At 45.8% G+C, this 12230-nt stretch overlaps 1 protein-coding gene across 1 annotated transcript; it reads left to right on the forward strand.

Annotated features, from left to right (window-relative positions):
- Window positions 1-1616: 1616 nt before the first annotated feature.
- On the forward strand, window positions 1617-3573 carry LOC134979912 (jerky protein homolog). The gene has a single exon (XM_063946529.1). It carries the CDS (start codon window positions 1665-1667, stop codon window positions 3522-3524), a length of 1860 nt encoding a protein of 619 aa, XP_063802599.1. The 5' UTR covers window positions 1617-1664; the 3' UTR covers window positions 3525-3573.
- Window positions 3574-12230: the final 8657 nt, after the last annotated feature.

A 12230-nucleotide genomic window follows, 5' to 3' on the forward strand; every position in this document is an offset into this window, starting at 1 on the left:
AAGGGGGGGATGCAGGGCATACTGTACCCCGGGCCCCCTTCTTTTAAGGGCCCCCCCAGTCAGAGCACACTGACATCAATAGCTCTCCCTCTTGTGCAGCAGCAGAACCAGGCTACCAGGATGTGAGAAGGACAGTATGCATTGCAGGCAGAGATATAGGAGTATCAGGTTTCATGAGATGCCAACAGAGCTTCCTGACCAGAGGAGAGATAGCCGAGGGGAGAAAGCTGTAAATGACCCAGGGATTCCAGCTTCTCCTCCTCCTGCTAGGTGTCAGGGTCCTGTGTAACCTGTTATCTAATGAAAGCGTTCATGTCTCGAAAGACACACACAAAGCATCCTCCTGAGTCCTGTCCCAATGTGTTAGTAGTACAGAGGCTGCTGCTATTGCATTTTTGCAAGATAAATTATAGATTTTATTTTTCTATGTGTATTTTAGGGTTGTTTAACTTGTCTTTGTTCCACTACAGGAAAACATTATAAAACAGTTGTCTCTCTATTAGGTGGAGATATAAACAGTACCTAAACTATTAGTTTAAATCTGATATACACCATTGGTTTATATTTAATATATATAATCCATACCTCCCTACATGACCCATTCCAGGAGGGACAAAATGCTCTCTACCTGGACTTCCCTGTTAATTTATGATTGTAATCATTTTTGTTGAAATACCTTTTTTATCAATGAAATTGGTCAACATATGTGATACCAATCATATATTAAAAGGGACGTCCAGGGGGAGAAAAAGTTCTCCCTCCCCGAATGGGTCATGTCAGGAAGTATGCACAATCTAATACACACCCTCCCCCTCCACCAGGGCCCCCCTGTGTTAAGTGCCCCAGGCCCCCCCAAGGCTTAATCCGGCCCTGCTTCCGGGGAACCTCAATCTGCACCTAAACTTCATGTGTGTATTGACAGTCCATAAATTTGCAATATTTTTCCAGACCCAGGCCACAGTATCCGCTAAGAAGGTGGGCTTTGACTACTCCACCAGGCGGTTATAGGCAGTCTCTCTCTTCTGTTTGTTCAGTCACCAAAAGGCACTCCTCCTCACGGTACAGTCTGAAATCATGTGCCATTGCCACCATTTTTAATACTGAACCAGATGCTACCATAAAGATACTGTTTGAAAATGTTCAACCATGTTGGCTGCATATTTATAAAAAGTTATATTTTGATATATATATATATATATATATATATATATATACAGGTACACCACCGATTTTCCGGCAACCGATGATCCGGAACCTCTTTTAATCCGGACAATTTTGATTTGTCCGGATTAAAGGGGGTTAGAGACATCCTTTAATCCGGAACATTTTCTGCGCATGGGCGTAACACGCAATACGCGCAAGTGTCAGTGGGTACAGCTTCCACGGACACTGCAGGTGACACAGCAAGCATCAGTGGGGCTGTTATGGCGTCCAAGGTCACAGCAAGTACCGCACATGGGCGGAGCACACAGCGCGCACAAGTGTCAGTGGGTACAGCTTCCACGGACACTGCAGGTGACACAGCAAGCATCAGTGGGGCTGTTATGGCGTCCAAGGTCACAGCAAGTACCGCACATGGGCGGAAGACACAGCGCACACAAGTGTCAGTGAGTACAGCTTCTGAGGGCACTGCAGGTGACACAGCAAGCATCAGTGGGGCTGTTATGGCGTCCGCAGACAGTTCAAGTGACAGTAGTGCTGCTATGCCTTCCAAGAACAGTGATGGTACAGGTATAAAGCGTAAACACAAGTCTATATCGGTGCAGGCAAAAGTTGAGATATTACGAAAACTGGACCGCGGTGTTTCAGTGAAGAAGCTGTGTGATACATACGGTCTCGGTTCCTCAACAGTGTATGACATAAAAAAACACAGGGAGAAAATATTACAGTTCTTTGCAGAAAGTCAATCTAAGAAGCAAATGAGCATTAGGAAAACTATGAAATCTGGTAAAAGCACTGAGCTTGATCGAGTGTTGTTGGAATGGTTTCGACAACGTCGGAGTGATGGTGTAGACTTGCCAGCCATCATGGTACAGGAACAAGCTAAGTTGTATCATAAAGCACTAAAACTTGACTATGAGTGTGATTACAGTGAAGGATGGCTGCATAGGTTTAAGTCACGTCATGGAATTTCGATGCGCAAAGTGTGTGGTGAAAAACGGTCTGCAAACCATGAAGCAGCTGATGACTATGTGGATGAGTTTGCAAAGCTTGTGGCTGATGAAAACCTCACCCCCCAGCAAGTTTATAATGCCGATGAAACTGCACTGTATTGGCGATGTACCCCTAGGAAAACTTTATCAATGGAGGATGAAGAAGCCCCCACAGGGTTTAAACAATCTAAGGACAGAGTTACTGTCCTAGGTTGCTCCAATGCTGCCGGAACTCACCGATGCAAGCCACTAGTGATCGGAAAAAGTAAATGCCCTAGGGCTTTAAAAGGTGTTAAAGTGTATCCTGTAATTTATCGTGCAAATAAAAATGGATGGATTACCACCGAGTTAATGCTAGAGTGGTTTGAAAAGTATTTTGTGGCAGAAGCCAGAGCACACTGCACATCTGTAGGCCTATCAGAGGACTGCAAAATCCTTCTTATTCTGGACAACTGTTCAGCTCACCCTAGAGCTGAACTGCTGCGCAAGAATAACGTGTTTACAGCATACTTACCACCAAACTGTACATCTCTTATCCAACCACAAGATCAAGGAATATTGCGCTCTATGAAGGCCAAGTATCGTACACTTTTCATGAAACGCATGCTAGATGTGGTGAATTCAGGCAAGCCTATTGAGTCGTTTATCAAAGACTTTAACATGAAAGATGTACTTTGGTTTGTTGCTAGTGCCTGGGAGAATGTAAATTCGTTAACACTAAAGAATGGTTGGCATAAGTTGTGGCCTGCCATGGTGTTTGAAAATGCACCTGATGAAGATCCCAGTATTGCCTTCACAGGATTTCGTGTAGCAAATGATGATGAATGTGTTCTTGAGTTACTTGAATATGCAAAAACTTGTACTGCAACTGCTGCCAACAACCTATCAAGTAGGCTGAACGAAGAAAATCTGGCAGAGTGGATGGAGGTTGACGTTGAAACACCTGTTGTGCGTCACTGTACTGACTCTGAAATTATAGATATGGTTTTGAATCCTGCAAAAATCACTGAAAGTGACGATGGTGACAGTGAAGACGAAAATGTTATTGAAATCCCCACTGGTATTGACAAGCTGATTGAGATGATAAGTGAGCTAATCAAAGGACTAGAACAACGTAACTTTGTGACAGAACAAGAGCTAATGCATTTTCACTTGATGAAAGAAAAACTGTACAGGGAAAGGTCAAAACTTATGAAACAACCTCGCCTTGATGTCATGTTTAAGAAGCTATGCAAGAATGTGCCTAAGAGCAGTACCTGTTCTCTAGCATCTCCAATTTCTCCAAGTTCTAGATCAGGTCCCTGTTCCCCAGACATCCCATGTGCAACTGTCCCATCTGAAATACTTCTTCAAGACCACGCTGATGATTAGGTTGTAGTGGGAGTTGGACTGTGGAAGGTTTAGAGTTGGGCTGTGGAAGGTATAGGGTAGGTTGTTGGGCTGTGGAAGTTATAGGGTAGGTTGTAATAGGAGTTGGGCTGTGGAAGGTTTAGAGTTGGGCTGTGGAAGGTATAGGGTAGGTTGTTGGGCTGTGGAAGTTATAGGGTAGGTTGTAATAGGAGTTGGGCTGTGGAAGATTTAGAGTTGGGCTGTGGAAGGTTTAGAGTTGGGCTGTGGAAGGTTTAGAGTTGGGCTGTGGAAGGTATAGGGTAGGTTGTTGGGCTGTGGAAGGTATAGGGTAGGTTGTTGGGCTGTGGAAGTTATAGGGTAGGTTGTAATAGGAGTTGGGCTGTGGAAGGTTTAGAGTTGGGCTGTGGAAGGTTTAGAGTTGGGCTGTGGAAGGTTTAGAGTTGGGCTGTGGAAGGTATAGGGTAGGTTGTTGGGCTGTGGAAGTTATAGGGTAGGTTGTAATAGGAGTTGGGCTGTGGAAGGTTTAGAGTTGGGCTGTGGAAGGTTTAGAGTTGGGCTGTGGAAGGTATAGGGTAGGTTGTTGGGCTGTGGAAGGTTTAGAGTTGGGCTATGGAAGGTATAGGGTAGGTTGTAGTGGGAGTTGGGCTGTGGGAGGGTAAGAGTTAGTGTCATTTTGCATGAGGTTTAGTACTTTCCTTGTAGTTACTGTTTCACTTACTGTTAATGGTTGTTCAAAACGAACCTGATACCTGTTTTGCTTATAAACAGTTTTGCATACACTACTGTGTTTATTCATTCATTAATATTATACTGTAGCATATATTTGACTATTTATTGCTTTAGAAATGTTCTGAAGGTGCAAAATTAGTTTCCACCGTTAATCCGGCAAAATCGATAATCCGTCACGGCACTGGAACCGAGGATGCCGGAAAATCGGTGGTGTACCTGTATATATATATATATATGGCATCTTTTTTACATTTTCACAAATGTAAATGCTGCCCTTGCTATATATAGCAACAGATGTGGTGCATTCTGATACTACGGCATTGAGTGACACCGCAGCCAGGGGCACAATGCACACATGCAACTAGGTGCAGGTTGATGGTACCGGGGACCCATCTTCCTACCCTAATTTGCATGTATGCATTGTGCCCCTGGCTGCGGTGCCACTCAAGGGTGTAGTATCAGAATGCACCACATTTGTTGATATATATAGCATTTTTTTTATTGTCTCATAAATGTAATGATATAGATGTGCTGCATCATGAAAACTTTATACTGTTTGCTAACGTTTAGTACATATGTAATACAATTATGTCTTGAAATAAAAAAAGCACATATTTTTTCTACGCAATTTCAGTTTGCAAAATAAAACATTTTGTTACACGACAAGCAATATGTGGTGTAATTTTCTTACATTGCAGTACTTATACTGAAGCACTTTGATAATAGCCTTGCAGGTTTCAGGTATGATGTGTCCCAAAGCCTACACAGAGATACGGGTCCCATACTTCAGCTCCTCAAACGACTGTTCAGTAGCAAGGAACCGCAGGGTAGCCACGAGCCTCTCCTCCGCAGGGATAGGAACCCGCCATTTGGTATCCCGCTTCTGTATGAGGGGGGTCACCAGACGCAGCAACTCCTGGAAGGTGTCATCATTCATGTGCAGGAAGTTGCGGTAGTCATCCGGGTTGCTCTCCCTGATCTCATCCAGGAGGGGCATGTAGGAGCGAGTAGGCCGCTTAAGCAGCCACTACTTGGACCAGCAAGATACAGTATCTCCCTCCGCCTTTGCTGGGCCCTCTCCCTGTCTCCCCTCATCTTCAGCACAGAGTAGCACATGAGAGCCTGATAGCGAGTAGAATCCATCTCTACACACACACACACACACACACACACACACACACACACACAGCAGTATAGAAATAGAAACACTTTGTAATGCAAGCAGAACAAAGCAGTGCATGATAGCTAGCAATGTGGAACGAGCAGCAGTTATAAACCAAACTCCTCTAGTCACAGAGCAGACAGAAGTGCACAGAGATAAAAGGGCGGCTTGTTTATATATCCCCCAGATAGGCCAACCCTCTATTTAAATTTTTAGAAATCTTGCAGATAAATCTGGTGTGCTTTGGTCAGCATGCGATGCGCTCGCATTCGATTATCCGATACCACGCGATTTCCGGTCGTAAGAGGCAGGAGGTAAATCGCAGGATTGTATGCGCATCGAATGCACAAAAGAAGCACTTTCGATGCGATTTATCTCAAGGTGAGCTTCAAGGGAAATAGGGCCCGATATCACGTCGAAGACAATCGCACAAGTGTATGGGCACCATTACTACTGCAATGTTCAAAAGCAGGACCATCATAGTTGAAAAGGGTGCAGCTATTATGGGGAATTGTAGCTGTGTGTAACACATGCTAGCCAACTTTTTACCCCGGCTGTCCAGGAGATGCTGGAGGGGTTGTCACAGGTGGGGGAGGTTGGAGGTGTCGGGGGGCGTGCACCATGAATCGAGTCATCGCAGCCACACCCCTGTTGTGCAATGCTGTTCTTTTTTGCGGCATGGTGCATGGGGGAAGGGGTCTCAATAGTGCAATTTAATGCAAATTGGTCCCACACTTTGAAAGTAAGCTGATTCAGGAAGCTGCAACAATAAACAAATTGAGGACTCTCTGTGCACAAATAGCAGCCTAAAATGATGTCCCCCTGTGAGTGTTCCCCACATTTAAATCAACAATACAGAAAAAAGATTTCAAACCAAGTGCTATATGGTGCAAATGTAGACCAGTCCAAAAGATTCCTTCTTTATTTCTCCAGTCCCCCCTTTTGTTTCTCAGATATCTCAAATGTCTGGAAAGCCTTGAGAGAAATAGAATATATATTGTGCAGTAGTTCTTAAATTATATAGATTTGGGAAGTCATCCTTCTCCAGTAAACACACATAAGGTTCTTTTGGGTTCACCAAAGGGTCAAATTTACAACACGTACCCCTATGGTGATGCACATACACAACCACAGAAATAATGTGCTTATCAATGGCATCTTTTCCGAGTGTGCTTCTGATATGCTTGTCCCCATGAATGACTCAATAAAGCAGGAAGAAACTACATAGTGTAATACCATTTAATATAGAACAAATTACAAGCAAATGGGAAAAAAAAAAAAAAAAAGCCTTATGTTGCCAAATAAGAAATACGACATTGGGTATCATATTAGCCACAGTAAATTACCATGGCTAAAGGTGTTGCCGGGGCTATCCCATTAGCCTTGGTAAGCCGGCGTGAGCCGCGCCTTATCAGGGATTTTGTTTCACCTGCCTTGGACAGGCAAAAACAAATCCCCGGAAACAGTTTGAAAATGGGGCTGTTTCTCACGAAAACACACAGGTTTCACTGAACTTGTGTGTTTTCCGGAAAAAAGGCATTTTTTTTTACGGGAGATCTAATTGGATAGCCTATAAAAAATAATCGGTGAAACATCGGGAAAAACTGAAAAACAGACGTTTTTCACACCCGATGTTTTACCGGAACTAATAAGATACTGCCCAATATCTGCAAATGCTTTCTCTGTTCCCCACACAGTGTAGACTCAAACCGTACCTCCATGAATGGAAAAAACAGCATGTAGAATCTTATCATTGGCGTTTCTATAATGGGTGCAATGTGCACATGGGCTCCTGGGTGCAGGGGGGGCCCACACCGCACACATTGCACCCATTTAAATACTTACCTTACTGGAGTCCAGCGGCGGCGCAGCATTCGCGGCGGAAAACGCTGCTAAAATGGCCGCGGAGCATGCGCGGTAGCCAAATTGGTCTCCGGATCATGGCGGGCGCCATGTTTCTGGAGACCTGCGCATGCACAGTAGACTCCGGCACAATGCCGGAGTCTACAGCGCCGTTCAGAGGAGGGGGCCCACCCGGAGGTGCACACGGGCCCCCTCCTCTGTAGAAACGCCCCTGAATCTTATATACAACCAAAGGACTTAGGTGTTCCACTGACTCAATCCACCAGTGGGGTCCCTTTCATAGGGACTAGTAGATCATAAGTTTGCAAGCTACAGTCCATGCTGCCAGGGCCGGTGCAAGGTTTCTCGGCACCCTAGGCAAAACTTCTGCCTACTGCCCCTTCCCCCTACCCACCCTTCAGATGAAAGGCATGCTGCTCTCACCCCCTCCCCCTTCTCTGATAAATGTCTGCTGTTCTATCCCGCCCCACCTGTGTGCATGCCTGCTCCTCATCTCCCCCCCCCCCCCTCACCACACTGCTGCTCTCGCCCTCTTTCCTTATCAATGCAGAGAATGCACTGTACAGCCACCGTACCTGCATGCTGCAGTGCAGAGTTGGGACTGTGGGGCAGATTTATTAAGCTCGGTGAAGTGATAAAGTGGAAGGTGATAAAGGACCAGCCAGTCAGCTCCTAACTGTCATTTTTCAAACCCAGCCTGTGACATGGCAGTAAGGATCTGATTGGCTGGTCCTTTATCACCTTCCACTTTATTACTTCACCGAGATTAATAAATCTTCCCCTGAGTAGTCTGTGAAAGAGCCTGGAATGAAGAGCAGCGCTGCATGTCACCCCAGCCAGGACTCCAGGAGCTGTCAAAGTTACTGCCTGTGCCGGGTGGAGGTGGAGCTGGAGGCTGCAATACGGGAGCTTAGCAGTCGCGGCTACTGTAAGATAAGAGTTCTGGGGGATTGCAGCGGCTGTGAAAGGTAGGACCATGCAACCTTTTTCAGGCAACTGTTGCAGGCCGCCCCCTCAGGTCCCGGCGCCCCTAGGCAGCTGCCTTAGGGCTAAAACACACTACCCGGCTTTTGCCGGCCGGGAAAAAGCCGGACGGCTTTTTCCCGTGCCGGCATTGTAGTTAACAGTGTGAGGGGTAGGGTCCCTTCACACTGCACGGCCCCGGCCCGGCTGCCGGGTTGCAGCCGGAACTATCCACTGGAAGGTCCGGCTGCCGGGCCGGCGCCGGGCCGTTTTTGCAGGCAGTAAACCGTGTGTGTGAAGGGGAGCTTTCACATACAACGTTTTTTTCTCAAGCCGTGTCTGATGCTGCGCATGCGCACAGCATCACACACGGCTCAAAGCCGTCCTGTGTGACAGACTCTGCCGGTTTCTCCCGGATGGCAAAAAGCCGGACAAAGTTTGTCCGGCTTTTTGCCATCCGGGGAAAACCGGCTAGTATGTTACAGCCCTCATGCTGCCTAGTGGAAGCTTCGGCCCTGCATGCTGCCACATACAATGCTGGTCCTCAATATAGACTACAGCCACTGTATATGCCAGGTCATGCCAGTTCAGTTATAGATCAAAACCTCCATTATAAGCACCCGCCACCCCATGCATCCACAGACCAATACCATGATGCAGCCGCATCCGCAAGCACAGACCAATGTTCCCATATAACACAGAAGTTCTCTTTCCTTATACAGTTTCTAACCTGCACAGAGTAATGTGAGGATGTACTGTGCAGTATAAGACACTGATAAGCAGAACAATATCTATATAACATTACATAGTGGGGGTCATTCCGAGTTGTTCGCTCGTTATTTTTTTCTCGCAACGGAGCGATTAGTCGCTAATGCGCATGCGCAATGTCCGCAGTGCGACTGCGCCAAGTAAATTTGCTATGCAGTTAGGTTTTTTACTCACGGCATTACGAGGTTTTTTCTTCGTTCTGGTGATCGTAATGTGATTGACAGGAAGTGGGTGTTTCTGGGCGGAAACTGGCCGTTTTATGGGTGTGTGCGAAAAAACGCTACCGTTTCTGGGAAAAACGCGGGAGTGGCTGGAGAAACGGAGGAGTGTCTGGGCGAACGCTGGGTGTGTTTGTGACGTCAAACCAGGAACGAAACTGACTGAACTGATCGCAGATGCCGAGTAAGTCTGGAGCTACTCAGAAACTGCTAAGAAGTGTCTATTCGCAATTCTGCTAATCTTTCGTTCGCAATTTTGATAAGCTAAGATTCACTCCCAGTAGGTGGCGGCTTAGCGTGTGCAAAGCTGCTAAAAGCAGCTTGCGAGCGAACAACTCGGAATGACCCCCAGTGTCACAACAGTATGCTAGCATCACGGGCAATGTATGGAAATCGCAGTTCCAGGGTAAATTCTTCCTCATCCTGAAACACCTGCTCTGTATCTGTTTCAGTCCAGTAGCAGATAGAAGTAGATGGATGGTGCCCTGTATAATATGTTTCTGTTGTATAAGCAGAGAGTAAGATGATCTATTTGTCACGTTACACAAATAGCTGCTCCCATGTAATACAGCGATGCAATCACCAGACGCCACAAAATGGCAGGGGTGTTTATAGCAATATTTCTTCCATACTGCGATCTGTAACACTTCCAAATATTTGTACTTTCAGACTGACATTTCCCAGATAGTTCACACAACATGACAAGTTTATGATTCTTCTGGTAACAAAGGGTTAAACTGCACAGTCTGTGTGTTCTGCAAATGCTGTTCATTGATTTATTCAGTATGTCCATTTATGGGCCCAAATGCCAAGGGAAGTGATGTCCAGAGATAAACCTGCTGAATACACTTTTTGAAATATCCAAATGTTTAAGTCCAATGAGCTTGAAGCTACAGTAAGTTACTGGGAAAGGTGATCAGACTCTAATGAGTGGGAAGATGTCTCTGGAGGAAAGGCCTTATATGTTCCCAGTCCTACTGCAGTCACAACACCCAGCAGAATTAGCTATCGGACATTGGACCTGATTCAGACGTGGATTCAGGAGTGATCGGTACTGCGTCTTCAGGGGGTAATTCAGATCTCATCGCAGCAGCAAATTTGTTAGCTAATGGGCAAAACCATGTGCACTGCAGGGGGGGCAGATGTAACATGTGTAGAGAGAGAGAGAGTTAGATTTGGGTGGGTTATTTTGTTTCTGTGCAGGGTAAATACTGGCTGCTCTATTTTTACACTGCAATTTAGATTTCAGTTTGAACACACCCCACCCAAATCTAACTCTCTCTGCACATGTTACATATGCCCCCCCCCCCCCTGCAGTGCACATGGTTTTGCCTGTTAGCCAACAAATTTGCTGCTGCGATCAGATCTGAATTAGGCCCTAAGTCTTTTGTACTGAGACGCCCACCTGTACCTTCTCAGATCTGCTGTAAGTGTCGACAGGCGCAGTATCGGATTACCATCGGCAACATCTGGCAGACCATCGGACATCTCAGCAACCCTAAGAAATCAAGGGCTGTGTTTTGAGCAACAGCACCCTAATCCTACCCCAAATACATACAGATTGTCAATAAAGCTGCGGCGTACAGCGTATTGCATCCGGGGTCATAACAACATTGCGGCACATGACTGATGGCTCCAGAACGCATGCGCCAGAGCTTCAGTGCACAGGCCTGAAACTATCGGTCATTTGTAACTGAATCAGGACTGCACCCAGGGCTGTATCAGGCTCATTGTCCCAGGCCTCTAGTATAGACTAGAAATTCAGAGAGATGCCGCTTTGCCCACGATTGTAAAAGCAACTCGGAACTCGAAGATAGTATTACAGAAGCCATGCACATGTGAAATACTTGTTCTGCTGAAAACACTGATTTATGATGAATTTTGCCCAACCTTCTCTAGGTTGCAGCATAATGCTGAAAGTTCTCTCTTGGTGTTCCTTCAATACATTTAAGTTTGTGTTTCTAATGCTTTACGGGATTGTGTTTATGAATACATAGTTTGACTTTGACACAGATTAATGTTTGACCTTCCTACAGTTGTAACATCTTTGTTATATTATGTGTTTTTCAACATTTCAGTATGTAAATATACAATGAGACAGCTCGCCTTCTGTGAGGCAGCTTGTGTTCCTACCTCCATCCTTCTAGCCCGTTCTGCTTGTGTCGCTAGGTTGTGAGCTGCGGCGGGTGTTTGGAATGTGAGAGGAAGCTGGAGCACCTGGGATGGCTTTTGTCAGAGTCAAATGAATAACTTCATTAGTATGGAGCAGCTATGCTGACCACTGTACCACTATGCCAGCATAATATTCAATGAACATAGCCCTTACTTTTACCTCAGTCAGTTATTTCTAAGATTAAGGGGTCTGTTTACTAAGCCTTGAATGGAGATAAAGTAAACAGAGATAAAGTACCAGCCAATCCGCTCCTAACTGCCATGTCACAGGATGGGTTTGAAAAAATGACAGTTAGGAGCTGATTGGCTGGTACTTTATCTCCATCCAAGGCTTAGTAAGTAGACCCCTTAGTATTCTTAATGCTTGCAATGTGTCTGTCTGTGCAGTGGGATTAGGATTGTGCATTTGCACTACCAGGGTCTGATTAAGGGATGCCAGGTCAATACTGGCACTCATAGGACTCGCCTCCCCATCCCACCACCAATGCCTATGTTTGTATTCTGCTTTACTTACCTTCTTGAAGTCACTGCCACACCAGAACCAGGACAGTTAGCAGACTGCGCTAAACTCTTCTACCTGATCTTTCACCTTCCACTACGGTAGCGTCTAGTTTCCCTTCATGGAGAGGACCTTTCCCATAAGCCCCTGGGTTCATGTCACAAACTATTTGGAATAGTAACCTGTGGCGAGCGAAGCGAGACACCGAGCCCGAAGCGTGGCGAGCGAAACGAGCCTGCGAGGGTCCAATGGTGCATAGAAAAAAATAATTAACCACAAACAAACAGAGAACGGAGAAAACATTTAGGTGCTGTAAGGGCGGAAGTTCTTTCCTGCCCTCTCATTATGTCACT

Source organism: Pseudophryne corroboree, chromosome 12 (genome assembly GCF_028390025.1).
Source record: "Pseudophryne corroboree isolate aPseCor3 chromosome 12, aPseCor3.hap2, whole genome shotgun sequence".
Taxonomy (NCBI): Eukaryota; Metazoa; Chordata; class Amphibia; order Anura; family Myobatrachidae; genus Pseudophryne; species Pseudophryne corroboree.